The sequence below is a fragment of the Bos javanicus genome, chromosome 21 (genome assembly GCF_032452875.1).
Source record: "Bos javanicus breed banteng chromosome 21, ARS-OSU_banteng_1.0, whole genome shotgun sequence".
Lineage (NCBI taxonomy): Eukaryota > Metazoa > Chordata > Mammalia > Artiodactyla > Bovidae > Bos > Bos javanicus.
The window spans coordinates 54142090-54158496 of NC_083888.1; the positions used below are offsets into that span (position 1 = coordinate 54142090).

The following is a 16407-nucleotide window of genomic DNA, read 5'->3' on the forward strand; positions in this document are numbered from 1 at the left end:
AATATATCTCTTACCCACAATTTGATCTGTATCCAATGTTTTGCTTATTAGTATATTAAATGTCAGGGATATTTACTGGGGAAATTAAAGTTTTAAGATACGTGGAACGTCTAAAGATATTTCCAGCCCTTGTATGCAAGGGTTATCAGAATCCATCTGTTAATCCTGCTTTGTTAATCTAAAGAGTCTAAATATGTAGTAGAAGTTAGTTTAAGACATGTTTTCATTATAACCTGCTAACAAGGATGTAAAGGAGTAGCTATCCCACATTCAATTCCAATTTTTGTGGCCACTATCTTCTGAAAAGAACCTAAGAGTTGAGCATGACAAAGTGAGCTTGGGTCAATTCACAACAATGGATACACACACACAGTCTTGTTTTTCGTATTTATTTTAAATATTTCACATTAAATGAAATTTAACCATAGTCAATACAGAGCATAACCACAATAGTACACACAAAGAACTTTAAAAATAAAAGACAAAGGAATACAACCTTCAACAAGTTAAATGCCACTTTACTCTGTAAACAAAAATAAAATAAAACCCTGATGCTAAAAAGATACATATTCAGAGGTAAAATACATATACAAAAACATTTAAACACTAACATAATCCACAACTAGATCACATTCTTTGCAAGAGTACAAATATTAGTACTCTACATCTACAAAATTTCATAATCCTGTTAAAATCAAAACCATCTCTGGTTTATGATACAGCACAATTCATAAGGCAAAAATATAGGCATTATCATCCAGTTCTTTAATTTCACTTGTTTTTAAGGCAAACTTGGAACTTTTTGCTTAGTATTTTAAAATAAACGGGACTTACACATGATAATTTGACAAAATTAACAATAAATTATCTCTAGTTAAATATGTATACGATAAAAGACATATGGATAACAATTTTTCTCTCTGCAGAGATGTAAACTGGATTTTTAACTCCATATTCACACCAGTAAGAAAACTTGTAAACCTACAGTATTCAAAACTTACTGTTTTCCTCACCCTTTTCAAATGTATATGAACACTGAATCAACATCCTGTAAGTGAAATCTAATATATATGCAGCCATGGAATAACTGTATCTAATTAAATCATGTCTAATTAAAGTGCTGTTTTACAAAGGAAAAAAAGGTTAAGAAGTAGAACTGGATGTTAACTTGACATGTGACATCTTTGTAAGTTCTTAACTTTCAAACTACAGAGGTTATAGAGGTTATCACAAGTTTATTGAACTTGAAGCAGTATATTTATTGTAGAATCTGATTTTCCTGAAAATGAGCACTTAGGTGACGATACCAGAAATCCAACACCAAAACTGAAAACACACAGCATTATATTTACATATTTTTTCCTTCAAAGTCAGCCAGAGCCTTGAAAGCATAATAAATATTTTTAAATTTTTCTATAGTTCTGTATTTCTACTAGAAAATATATCATCCAATTTTAGGAAAGCTGAAGTTATATAAATATTAGTTTTTTACATAATTCTATTTTATGTCATGTCAATAAAACCTAATTGGACACTAGAAGACACAAATGTTTATACATAAATTGGATCTCTGATCACTTCTCATGATGTTGGAAATAAGGAATTAGATTCACCCTTTACCATAACAGTTATTTGGGTATAAGTCTGCCTCACTATATTTTACTCTTTGAATGGAGGCTATATTTGCTTTATATTCCTAGCTCCCATAGCATCTAGCACAGTATCTTGTATGTATAGTAGACCCTCCATATTCATCAAGTTACCAAAATAACTTTTCAAAACCTAATGCCATCCTATTACTTGATAGTACATCCTATAAAGTAGTATTCATTCATGTGTAAAACAGTATTAGCAATAACATGGAAATTACATAACTAAACTATCCTTTGGACTACATTAATCACTTGAGTCCTATGACTATAGTCAACAAATATTAAATGGCTAAAAAATTCCTAACAGATTAAGTCTTATCATAATTACAGAGGGCAATTGTCTTCTAGCTGATTGGATTAATTCCTATTTCCCACTGTACTTTTTTCCAAAATAGTTTAGGCAATCTTAAATAGCCTTTGCCTTTCCTTGAGTGTACAAAATTATTTCTAAAATCTTCAGTTCTGGAAATTTATATTAAAACATTTTGATCCTTTTTAACGTAAAGAAATGTGGCTTTAAATTCACAAGTTGTCAGTAAAGTATTCATGATGAAACTTCTTACAAATGTGAACAAGAAGGCTCTGTTCTAAGGTTATCAGCTGTCAGGTCACGATACCTCTGGTTGTTATGACAGTAAAGTAGGTTTAGCAAGCCTAACATAAAAATTTGAGGGTTTTTTCGCTTCCTTTTCCCAGGTTTTCGTAATTGGTTCTCTAGGATATGGCTCGTACTATTGCCCAAGATGTTTCACATTTAGTCTTCACTGAGATGAAATTTAGGTTGTTTCAAAACAGTGATCAACTTATGCCTTTGGTCTAATTTACCAAATGATTATATATTTTATAATAACACGACAGTGGGAATGATATGTACAGAAAACATTGTGAAAATGAGAGGTATAGTATAGATTGGTTTACAATTAAAATAAATTTCTAGTCCTTCAAATTCCCTTATCTTCTGGGGAGAGGGAATTAAAAACCTGGAATAGGATGTATTTAACTATTGATTAACATTTTTAGTATTATCAAGAAAAAATTCTTTTGATTGAAACAGAAAGAAAGTGGAGTTGGGGATTTAAAATTACGCATGTGATGCAATCTGTTTTCAATTGCTTTAAACTGCTTTCTTTAAATGAAATCTAGGCCAGTCACAATAGTGCACCTTGTTTCTATTCAACAGATTTATTCAAATCAATGAAAAAGTTATTGCTATATATCATTAAGTTATTCAAACAAGCAACATAGAAAATATTCAGCCTGTCAATTTTATTAGTAGCTCTTGTTGAGTTCTTAATTAGAAAGAGACTAAAATTCACTTGCAAGGTTTTATAATCTGTGCAAATATTTATAAAGCATGAAACTACCTATATGATTAAAGATGAGTTCACATAGTTTTGTAGTATATATTTAAATCTACAACTGGCAGTTTATGGAAGAACAAGGAAAATGGAAAACTGCCCGGCTATAAGTAGTTTTCAAGAAATAACACATATCCTAAAAATGAACCTATGTATTATCATTATAAATGGCTTCTTAACAATAGTTCAGAACATTATGGCACTTAAGAATATAGTATGAATTTTTTTTTAAGACAAATATATATTAGTTTTAAAGAGACTATGAAGGAGACAGTGGGCAGTCTTAAAAAAGAAAAACGAAAGAAAAAAATAAGGAAAACAAAATTACTATAGTACCAAAAATACAAGTACCAACACTCTAATGCAAAGTAACGTATTCAAGATTAACAGACATTTACTAAAACATGCAAAACAAAATGAATTAGTCAGTTCTTTTAAATAAGCTGTCACAGCTTATAGCAAACAATTTTACTTTAAAAGATCATTTCTTTAGTCAAAGGAGAACTGAATTAGAACCATTACTCAGGTAAACATCGAGTTCCAGTTTTCCTCAATAACTTTAAAATATTCAGTTACCTAAGAAATGTATAAGGTAATGCTTAACTGCCTAGTGCTTTATATTTAATGCATATATTTCTGTTTTTAAGACGGGCATATAACATCCAGCACAACGAAAAACAGACAAAGTATATCTTTAAATCACTATTCAGGAACCATGAAAAGCATAACATAGGCTGCTTGAATAATTTTTGGATGTAAATATTAGTATAATCACCAACATTTTTAATAAGCACAAATGAACCAAGCTAGTAAAAATGAAAAATACTATAAAAACATGTCATGCATATTTCATATTTAACATCCAAAAGAACATTGTCACAGCCTTATAATAGATCCTACAGTTAGCACCATTTTTATATCTGAACACTTTGAAAAAGCAAACAAAAGTCTTAAAAAACTAAAATTATTGTAAGGTTACATGAAAAAACTCAATGTGCACTAAGGGTGGCAACATTTGTCAAATATTTACATCAACACTGGGAAGCCTGCCGTACTTCTATAAAAAGAAATTGAAACGGATATGCTTAACTCTTTCTATCCGTGCTTAGCATAGCATAGATGGGTAACTAAATTCATCCAGCATTAACCTGCCCATATAAAAAAGGCATACACAGTAAATTGATTGCTTAAACAGGACTCCAAATCATGATAGTAAATGCATTTATCTTGCAAACTGATTATATCCCCAGCCCTAAAGCCATTTAGCAGGAAGAAAATCCAGGTGATTCACTAGGTGTGTAATTCACAACCCTTAAAAATAGGGTGGGGTGGGGTGGGGAGCAGCCCTTTGTTTGTTTAAAATGTGAAGCATCTGAGTTTATATCCAACAGACTATCAGCCTGTCTACTGAGTGACTCAGTATACTCCAGCATCTAAGCATCTCTCATCATGGTGCACAACAAGGAGAAGGAAGAAAGCTACAGTTTTTTAAAAAGCAGCAAGGGTTTTTCCACATGTACACTTATGAACATAAAACTATTCTATCCCAGTTTCAGGAAAAAAAAAAGTGCACAATTCAGTTGGCAAGATCTTTGTTTTTTGTGGTTTTTTTTTTTTTGGATTACTGATTCACTATGTAATCAAGAGCAATCAAAGCTACTTGTCAGTTCAAAGTACCCAACAAAACTTTGAGTCTTCATGCCATTTTAAGTTAAAGAGAAAGCAGTGTAGCTTTGTGGCTTCAGAAACCTGGGCATCCTCTCATGCGTCACGAGGTCCGTCACTACACTATTTCCACAAGTCCACACTAGTTAAAGTGCAGTGAGTCCAAAATTGCAGCGACAGTATATCATGCCAGCTGAATCCAGCCACGTATCTGAGATAGGGTCATATTTCTGCACGGTATTCAGATATGAAGACCCTGAGTGACCACCAACTACATAAAGGTAGTTATCAATTACTGCAGCACCAACTCCTAGGAAAGGTAGGTTAAAAAATAGGAGGAAAAATATGTTAACCACGAAGCTGACTTCACACTAAATTTGTATTTAAATGTTTTCTTAAAATACATTTCAACAATCTATTATTCATTTTACAAGCAACAGAGCAATACGTGCTTACCGGGAAAAAAAATCCCTTCATATAAAACAGCTCAAGCATTCCTTCATCTCTCCTCCCCAATCCTACTCTCCCTCTCCACCACAGTTAAGTATTAAGAATGTAGTATGTATCTTTCCACAAAACTTTCTTCTCAATTTAAATTTCTATTTTTTAAAAAATCATTTACTTGTTTTCAAATATATTGACATTTTAAATATATATTAAACTATATAATTTATGCTTATAAATTCTACTTTATATACAGTTCTAAAAAGAACAAGGCTACCCTATTATTTTATATTTTCATTGTTTTGGGGCTTTCTCACTCAATGGTACCACAGAAACTCATTATAGTAGATGACTAAAACAGTGCATCCCATTTTCTCTTTTCAATTTCCTTTGTATGTTTATTTTTCAGGAGTTTCTTTAATCATAAATGCAAGGGATACTCCTAAAGCATTTCCACCAGTAAAATATTCCTCTTAAAATCATGTGATTTGAGTTTGCGTTCAAGGATAATTTCTTTTCCTCAAAGAAGTATTTGTTTATCTTTATGCAACCTGAAGTCCAATCCTTTCCAGATCAACTGTATCTCTTGAGGAAGAGAGAACATTTGAAAGTGAACAGGCAGACCACTGATGTACAGTAATACAAACCAAAAAACCAAATAGAACAATCCAAAGATACTGTGTGTGTGTAAGACATAAAACAACATTTGTTACATGGACAAAAAGAGCTTCTATCAGATACTTTCTGTTATCAGTATTTCTCAAAATGTACTCTATAAGTTTAAAAAAATAACAATATGTGCATTGGCATATTAAAATAAGAAATCTATATAGTTTTGTCTAATCAAGATTGTCTGTCAAGTTCATCATAAAGGTTTTTTCTGGACAAGTCATTTACTGTTATATCCCAAGAAACTACTATTTTAAGAATATCACTATAAAAACATATTGTCCTATATGTTTAGATATTGGGACATTATTATTACCTGTTCTGGGTTCTTTCATTGGTCTGCACACAGTCCACTGATTTTGATGAGGATCGTATCTTTCAATGCTTGACAAATGTGAAACACCATTATGTCCACCCACCACGAAAATAAAGCCTAGCATGACACCCACACCAAAGTGAATCCTTTTATCTGCCATAGATGCAACCATCTCCCAGGAGTCTTTACTTGGATCGTAACGCTCCACACTGCAAACATTCACAAAAGAAAGAATTAATTCACATGTTCTTTGGGTCACTCTTCCTCCTAAAGCAACTAAAACCCACCAGAGTTTTAAAAGTGCAAATGGATAGACATAAAACAAGAGTAGTTTGTTCCAAATATTTATATTTTGCTGATAAAAATCGCAGGATAAAAGCTTACCTTGTAGACTGGTGCAGTAACAGCCATATCCTACTCCATTATATTGTACGAACAGTAAGGTGTGTGAAGGGCATAGAGCTTTTGAAGTCAGAAAATTTGGATTCAAGTATAATGCATACCCAAAGCTGTATAAACCCTGGCCCTACTACTTTGGATTTGTGTAACCCTAGAGAAGTCATTTCCTCTCATCTGCAAACATGGGGATAATACAACATCAAGGATTCATGTAAGAATAAAGTCCAGTGAATATGCATGTGAAAGGACTTTGAAAATCACATACTGAACATACATGTTTCCTAAAGATACTAAGGATCTTCCACTCAACTATGAGAAGGAAAGACGGTGAGGAGGAAAAGAGGATTTTTTCTTACAGGTGAATTCATGGTGACTTACTTCAGAATAAACACTACAGATTTCCAAACACAAACTGGCTAATCATAATAATCTGAGTCATTCAGGAGAATTCCTTCAGGATTCAGATCAAGTCATTCAGGATTTAGATCAAGTGTGCATTCCAAGAATTCTTGGCATTTCCAAACTGGATTAGGAAATTCAAATCAAATCAGAATTTCCAGAAAAGTTTCCCTGGGAAATCCCAGAAGGCCTCGAAGCCTATGCTTTGCCCTGAAGGGGTACAAAGGCAAGTGGGCTGAGCCTATTCTGGTTCTAGCCTAACTTCTCAAGAAAGCCTGAAGCATTTGAGAGTCAGTCTGGAGTTCAGAATAGGGACTAGGCTGTAGGCTAGACTAAAAGACTAAACTATAACTATTTCTGAAAGTACACCAGGATAAAGAGAGTAAGAGCAAAATCACCAAACAAGAAGAGTCTAGTGATTAACTTGTAACAAGAACTTAAAACTTCAACAGCATTATCTCAAAATTAAAGTATGTAATCTTTTATCTTACAAATTTCTGCTAGCGGCTTTTCAAAGAACACAAATGCATGTCTGGGCTCCAGATACTTTTCCTTCAACTAAAGGAGCAACAAAAAGGAGGAAAAATTTAGTCTGCACAGAAATAAAAATTTATAGACGAAATACTATTGTGTAACTACTTTCTCAGTCTGTTAACAAACCACCACACACTCTTTCATTAAAATGCTTATAATAAATAAAATATGTACCACTATTGCAGATAAATACTATTAGATTCCTGGTGAATTTTTAAGCAGAATTAAAAATTTCGTGGGAAAAAAAATACCATTAGAGATGGTATTTTTAGAACCTCAACTTTCAACAAAGGATCAGAATTATGATTAATTTTCCTTATAAGCAGTCACTTTATACTTTTTTCCTCATATCTATTTCTCCTTTATTAAAAGAATACAAAACACAGAAATTTCACATTTAAACTCTAGCACAGCTCAGATACATAATGATACACGTATGATTATAGAATAAGAATCCAGAAAGGCATATTTAAATAAGGTTTAAAGTTTATGATGCATTATAATACCTTAGAAGTGTATAGAAATGACACTTTTCACTTTTTTATTCTATTAAGCAGTGCAATAACAGATCATTCACATACACACACACACACACTTACACATACACACACTATCCCAAATCTAAAGTGATCTAACTTCACCATATTTTCAGACTCATGAATTTTAAAATCCAGTCCATTTATACTGATGAATGAGTGTAAAATTTAATAAGTGGGAACTGATTTTTAGGTGTGTATTAAATCTCCATGTAGATAATTACAGACATACTCGCACGTGGAGCAGACTAAGTCTCCCAAGTACCTATTAACATTTTTTTTAAATTAGAGAAGTTCATTTATATGCACAAATCATTTAAAATCTAGAAATCACTGTTAATGATACTTTCAAAAACCCACAAGCATATGCAACTTGATTAAGTTCAATACCTGTTCATGTGGGCAGGACCATACCCTCCAATGGCGTATATCATTCCATCCAACACTGCTGCAGCAAAACAACTTCTTGTCGTAGTCATGGGTGCCACAGGTTGCCATTTTCTTACTTTGGGAATATACTTCTCTACAGATTGCAAGTAAGACTGTCCATCATAACCACCCAAAGCATAAAGTTCTCCTGCAAGTACCACTACTCCAAGGGTACTACGACTCTCATTCATCCTCTCGAGAGAAGTCCAAGTATTTGTATCAGGATTCCAGCATTCTACTGAATTTTCATGTTTTCTGATAGTGATGCCAGGACGCACGTTAGTTTCAATACCACCTATAACATACACTTTTTGGTCTAAAACGCATATTCCAAATTCATAGCGAGGAATGTTTAGGGGTGCCAAACCAATCCAAGAGTCATTCTGAGGAAAGTACATCTCCACACTAAAGAACAAGCAGACAAACATTAAAATTTAAAACATCAAAATGGCCCATAAACAATATCTGGCAAAATAGAAGATACACATATGCTCTGATACAGCTATTGCATTCTTGTGTATCTATTCTACGGAATGCCTAGACAGATAGTTTGCAAAAGGACACAAATAGAGAAATATTTATAGCAGCACAACACAATCATCTATCAAAAGGAGAATGCATAAATGTGATGTGTCCACCCTATGACTAAGCAATTCCATTCCTAGATATGCATGCAAAAGAAATGCACATATATATATATATATGTATGTACAATGATGTTCACAGTAGCATTATTTTTAATAATCAAAAACTGAGAATAATCAGATTTCTCATCAATTATAAAATGGGTTAGTAAACTGTGCATATCTTGTAAGAAAACACTATACAGCAATGAAAACGAACAAACTACAACTACACACACCAGCAGTGAACCTCACACATATAATGTTCAGGGAAACAGGCCAAATTGATTCTGCAATACAGTTTCACTTCCATCAAATTCAAAAGCATTTCTAATCTCTAGATTAGAAATGAGGATAGCAGTTACCTTCAGAGAGGACAGGGAGGGACCTTAAGGGTGGCTTGTGAGTGTTGGTTATACTCTTTTCGTGAAATGGTTTGTAATGCTTACTTGGTGATAACTCATTGAGCTGTATACTTGGGATTTGTGAACTTTTCTATATATGTGGAACATTTCAACTAATTTTTATAGTTAACATATTCATTACAGAAAGAAAATGTTATATTATGTCCATCTACTATAATGGAGAAGGCAAGGAGAAGGCAATGGCAACCCATTCCAGTACTCTTGCCTGGGAAATCCCATGGACGGAGGAGCCTGGTAGACTACAGTCCATGGGGTCGCGAAGAGTCGGACTCAACTGAGTGACTTCACTTTCACTATACTATCATATACCAATAAAACTAAATGAACTATTTCCTCATGCAATCTCAATTTTATACACTTTCTGTTCAATGAGAAAACACATCCTTAAAGAATATATATGGTATTACTGCATTTATATATAAAAATTTACAAAGCCTAACTATATATTGGGGCACATATGTGGCAAAATTACAACAAAATGCAAAGGAATAATCCATTAAAAATTCAGAATAGTGGTTACTTCTGGGGGAGAGAAGGAGATGGTATTCAGGAGGGGCATGAGGGAACTTTAAAGGTATTGTTAGCCCAACCTCAACAATACCAGTTTTAAACCACAATTAAAATGTACACCAAGACTTTTTAAAAGATAAAGAACCCACTAACTGACTTTGATTTAAAAAACAACAGTCTCCTCTTATTGGAGGAAACTCATTCTACTAAATGTCTGGAAATATTTTAGAATATTAAACAAATATATTAAACATAAACGTTTTCATAAAGCAATCTCAGTTAAGAGAAAAGCAAAGGTAACATCCAGCTATATTTTCAATGTACAAAAGTTATCTGTGTAACACAACACTGTTAATCAACTATATCTAATATAAAATAAAAAACAGACTAAAGTTACCAGTGGAATGCTCTAAATCATGATTGCTATGGGTCTAATTCAACCCACCAGCTACTTTTGTAAACACAGTTTTATTGGAACCCAGCCATTTCATGTTTATGTATTGTCTATGGCCACTCTTGTACTACAATGACAGACTTAGGTAGTTACACAGACCATATGCCCACAAAGTCTGAAATATTTACTATTTGGCTGGCTCTTCACAGAAAAAGTCTGACAACTCCTATTTAAGTTATTAGAAAAGAAAGCACCGTTTTACTACTGTTGTTAAAAAATATTTATATGAAGAAAATAAATTGCATGGAAATTCCAAGACTTGTATTAGTATCCTATTTTTTATTTCCTTAGTGGTTATTCTGATTAATTGTACTCATTCAGACACATTCTTGTCCCAGTCTGCCTTCATCACAGATTCTGAGCTCTCTTCTTTAGCATTGTCTGATATAGCTAGCAATAATAAATCCTCTCTGACCTAGTCTGACTCAAAGATGTAAATGATTTCACAAAGGGAAAAAAAAGGGCATAAAATGGTAGAAAAGTTCACGAGTAAGTAGGACGGATAAAATTTTTGCACTGGGAGGGAGGAGGGGTTAATTGAGAGTGTTACAGAGAATGGACAACAATCTGATTAAAACAGACAGATAAGTGTTTTAAGAAGAAGAGAAAAAATCAAAAAAGCAAAGAAAGTAAACAGGAAAATAAAACTATTTTAAAAATATTAAAAAATCAGCAAATTTTAAGAGTATACAATCTATTAATGTGTGTTGTGCTAAGTCGCTTTAGTCGTGTCCGACTCTTTGCAACGCCACGGACCACAGCCCGCCAGGCTCCTCCGTCCATGGGATTTTCTAGGCAAGAATACTGGAGTGGGTTGCCATTTCCTCCTCCAGGGGATCTTCCCAACCCAGGGATCAAGCCCACGTCACATCCATCCTTTAAAAGCCTTATATTTACCTATCTAAACAGGCAAACAGTCCAGATTTTCCTCCTACTGCACAAAGTACTTTGGGAGCACAGCGAGGTCGTGTCATCAAGACTGTCTGATGAGACAGTCTGTGTTCGGGCATAAAGTGGTACTTCAGAGCTTCATTCAAAAGATGTTTACAAGTGCGATCATCACGAATAAGATGATTTGCTTCATATAATCTAGTGAGAAACTTAACACTGAGCAACGGTAATCGCACACTGTTAAGTAGCTGAGCTAAGTACTTCTGGCGTTCTTGGACATCATACTTGATCCAAGACTCAAGTGCATAAAAAACAGTCTCTTCAGTAGCTACATTCAAACAGTCATTGGAAACGATTTCATCCAAATCAGCATGAGTGAGCTCAAAAAACTCTTCAGTCTGGCAAACAGCTTCAAAATTCTGGCATATGTATTTAGTGGCTGCCAAATAAAGGTCATGGCAACCATACGTCTCTGCAAAACGAGAAATTCCAATACAATTACCAGGATCAAGTTGGCTTTCAAGAAATGCGCAACATTCTTTCAGGACAAGTTTTATCTGCAGTAGGTTTGCTGCTGGAAGGAGAGATTCAACTGTATCTTGTGAAATAAAAACAGTCCCTGTATAGGCATATTCCACAATGGCCTGGAGAGCAGTCTCATCAATGCACTGAAACTCAACTTCACTGTTCTCTTTTTCAGAGAGGTTTCCAGTGAACATAGCTTTGAAATACGGGCTGATGCTGGCAAGTACCACTTTGTGAGCGTGAATTTTAACATCACCTACTCGAAGAATGATGTCACAGAGTTCGTGATGTTGACGAAGAAGATTCAAGCCTTGTAGAAGTTGTTCAGAATGTAAGTGGGTTAAGTTAGCAAGCATGTAGGTCGGGGATGTGTGGTCCATCTACAGAAAAACAAAAGGCAAGGACAGCTATTTCAAAATAACCTTACAAATGATTCCTTTTTCAAGTAGCACAAAATAAATGAGATTTGTTGTTTATCTGCATGTTTGCTGGTTTTTAAATACCTTATACTACATACTAGACAGAGGCCTTTAGAGTTATTAATAGAAAGGATGTTAACAATCATTCAACTCCGTTATTATAGATTTTAGGAAACAGAGGCTCCAAAATGATACAAGTCTCTTGACATGGACTTTTGAATCAGAACTCTGCCAACTCTTCTGTTTCCCTTCATTAGATTCAAGTCTGAGCTATCCCTGAAATAAAACACAATAGTGAAGAAAAAAAAAAAAAACTGCTTAAAGGAAAATTAATTTTGAAACAATGCTTGTAGTTATTTGGCTATTTTTCTCAATAATGATATCAATGTCTGTCAATCTAATCAACAGATACTTTAACTGAAATGCAATTTCATGTTAACTCACATACTTTACCCAAAGATTCAATAATTATTTTGAAAAAGCATGCTGAATTTATAAAGATACCACCACTGTCAACTGATTCGATGACAACAAAAAATTAATGTGAACACAGTCTGGTATTCGATAAGGGCAATAAGGCTCACTTACTGATCTAGACCATACCTACTCAACTCCTGATACGTCTGGATCATACCCACTCCATCTACTTAACACCCTGTGCTTCTGGAAGATGAAAAAGAATAAAAATAGAAAAGAAGAGAAAAGATGAGACAGGAAAGATGAAGAAAAAGTGAGAGGCAATAAGAATTGGGGTATGTTGAGTAACTGCTCTAGCAAAAGACATCCCCAACCTAATCCCTGGAAGCTTTGAATGGTACTTTACATGGCAAAAAAAAAAAAAGACTGTATAGACATGATTGAGGATTTTGAGATGGTGAGATTATCCTGGATTACCCAAGTACAATCACATTTACTTTATAAGAAGGCAGAAGGAGATCTGACATAGATAGAAGAAAAGAAGGTAATCTGACCACAGAGGCAGAGACTGGAGGGATGCAGTCACAAACCAATTAACACTGGCAGCCACCAGAAGCTGGAAGAGGTGAGGCACGCATTCTCCCCTGGAACCTCCAGAGGGCACACAGCCCTGCCAACACCGTATTTCAGGCCAGTGTTACTAATTTCAGACTTTTGGCCTCTGTGACTGTAAGAGAATAAAGTTCTGTTATTTTAAGCAACTGAGTTTGTGGTAATTTGTTATAGCAGCCATAAGAAATCAATACACCAACACTTCAGAAGGGCTCATAGCAGCTGTTTAGAATAGATGAAAGGATCGTAAGGCATCTACACGATACGAACTGTTTCTTTCCTATCTCATTCACTCTTCAAACACAAGTTTCAGGGATAATAATAATAATCTTTAAAAAGCAGAAGATTAGCTCCTATTTTAAAAGTATTATCAAATAAATTACAAAATTCTGAACATTAGTAAATAATATGAATGTTGGTAGGCTGGGGAGAATCTAACACTTCATTCCTGGGGCATTTTTAAGTGAAAATACTCAAATATTAAAACTTTGATCTTCACTAAGAATGTCATCATTTCACATTTGTTTCATCTGAATTTTATATATGTGAAAAATTTTTGTTAACATGACATTATAACTGATATCACCAACCTCTACTTCTGATCTCTCCAAATAATCCTATATACATCTAACAGAATAATTCTCAATCAGGGTACAGACAAGTCTCAAGAAACTTGTTGGTTTTCCAGTAGGTACTTTATTCCAGGACAGAATATTTTAAGAAAACAGCAACCAGAAGGCATATGTTTAGATCTGCATCTGTTCATTTTACTTACTATAGTACTGACCTCTTAAACTTATTTAACTTCTTTTTTAAGCCTTCATTTAATAGAAAAAAACTAATTATCTAGACTAAAAAGAAAAAAATGAACAACAGGAAAGGTGAGTAGACATACAAAATAAACAATAGAACTAGAAAGTGGTCCTGGCTACTTCACATCATTAACTTTATCTTACCTTGAATTTCCTTATCAAAGTGAGATCATAATATCAATAATGCATGAATGCATGCTAAGTCACTTCAATCGTGTCTGACTCTTTGAGACCCTATGGACTGTAGCCCACCAGGCTCCTCTGTCCATGGGATTCTCAAGAATACTGAGTGGGTTGCCATGTTCTTCTTCAGGAGATCTTCCTGGCCCAGAGATTGAACCCACATCTCTTAAGTCTCCTGGCAAAGGCACGCAGGTCTCTTTACCACTAGCAGAACCTGGGAAGCCCAATGTTAGTAATACCTGAACTATACGTACCTCACAGTTTTTGAGGATCAAATTAGATAATGTACATGAAAACACAACAGACTGTAAGAATGATGAGTAAAGGATACTATGGTGAGGCAACAGAAATGTAACAGTATTAGTGAAGAACAGGGCCCTTGGAAATACAAGATAATGAGTTTTAGTCCTAACTGGCTCATATACTGTTATATGGAATTGGTACATTACTTAATCCAAGTATTAATTCTGTCATCCATTAAACAAGAATACAACCATATTTCGAAGGTTACATGAAAACGGTTTTATAAAGTTTCAGTTCAGTTCAGTTCAGTTGCTCAGTCATGTCCAACACTTTGTGACCCCATGAATCGCAGCACACCAGGCCTCCCTGAACATCACCAACTCCCGGAGTTCACTCAAACTCAGGTAAATCAAGTCGGTGATGCCATCCAGACATCTCATCCTGTCATCCCATTCTCCTCCTGCCCCTAATACCTCCCAGCATCAAGGTCTTTTCCAAAGAGTTAAGTCTTCGCATGAGGTGGCCAAAGTACTGGAGTTTCAGCTTTAGCCATCAGTCCTTCCAATGAACACCCAGGAATGATCTCCTTTAGAATGGACTGGTTGGATCTCCTTGCAGTCCAAGGGACTCTCAAGAGTCTTCTCCAACACCACACTTCAACTTTCTTCACAGTCCAACTCTCACATCCATACATGACCACAGGAAAAACCATAGCCTTGACTAGACGGACCTTTGTTGGCAAAATAATGTCTCTGCTTTTGAATATGCTATCTAGGTTGGTCATAACTTTCCTTCCAAGGAGTAAGTGTCTTTTAATTACATGGCTGCAGTCATCATCTGCAGTGATTTTGGAGCCCAGAAAAATAAAGTCTCTCACTGCTTCCACTGTTTCCCCATCTATTTCCCATGAAGTGATGGGACCAGATGCCATGATGTTCGTTTTCTGAATGTTGAGCTTTAAGCCAACTTTTTCACTCTCCTATTTCACTTTCATCAAGAGGCTTTTTAGTTCCTCTTCACTTTCTGCCATAAGGGTGGTGTCATCTGCATATCTGAGGTTATTGATATTTCTCCCGGCAATCTTGATTCCAGCTTGTGCTTCTTCCAGCCCAGTGTTTCTCATGATGTACTCTGCATAGAAGTTAAATAAGCAGGGTGACAGTATACAGCCTTGATGTACTCCTTTTCCTATTTGAAACCAGTCTGTTGTTCCATGTCCAGTTCTAACTGTTGCTTCCTGACCTGCATACAGGTTTCTCAAGAGGCATGTCAGGTGGTCTGGTATTCCCATCTCTTTCAGAATTTTCCACAGTTTATTTTGATCCACACAGTCAAAGGCTTTGGCATAGTCAATAAAGCAAAAATAGAAATTTTTCTGGAACTCTCTTGCTTTTCCCATGATCCAGCGGATGTTGGCAATTTGATCTCTGGTTCCTCTGCCTTTTCTAAAACCAGCTTGAACATCAGGAATTTCACAGTTCACATATTGCTGAAGTCTGGCTTGGAGAATTTTGAGCATTACTTTACTAGCGTGTGAGATGAGTGTAATTGTGCGGTAGTTTGAGCATTCTTTGGCATTGCCTTTCTTTGGGATTGGAATGAAAACTGACCTTTTCCAGTCCTGTGGCCACTGCCGAGTTTTCCAAATTTGCTGGCATATTGAGTGCAGCACTTTCACAGCATCATCTTTCAGGATTTGAAAGAGCTCAATTGGAATTCCATCACCTCCACTAGCTTTGTTCGTAGTGATGCTTTCTAATGCCCACTTGACTTCACATTCCAGGATGTCTGGCTCTAGGTGGGTGATCACACCATCGTGATTATCTTGGCTGTGAAGATCTTTTTTGTACAGTTCTTCAGTGTATTCTTGCCACCTCTTCTTAATATCATCT

The 16407-nt window shown here is 34.9% G+C and overlaps 1 protein-coding gene across 2 annotated transcripts in view; it reads right to left on the reverse strand.

Moving 5' to 3' along the window:
* Positions 1 to 375: 375 nt before the first annotated feature.
* The window catches only part of KLHL28 (kelch like family member 28), a 33395-nt gene continuing 17363 nt past the window's right edge, over positions 376 to 16407 (reverse strand). For both annotated transcript variants that reach the window (XM_061395028.1, XM_061395029.1), the window contains exons 2-5: positions 11311 to 12209; positions 8363 to 8806; positions 6105 to 6313; positions 376 to 4985 (exon numbers count right to left, since the gene is read on the reverse strand). In XM_061395028.1, coding sequence (XP_061251012.1) covers positions 4822 to 4985; positions 6105 to 6313; positions 8363 to 8806; positions 11311 to 12209 — 1716 coding nt within the window. In that variant the 3' untranslated portion in view covers positions 376 to 4821. The remainder of the gene's footprint in view (positions 4986 to 6104; positions 6314 to 8362; positions 8807 to 11310; positions 12210 to 16407) is intronic.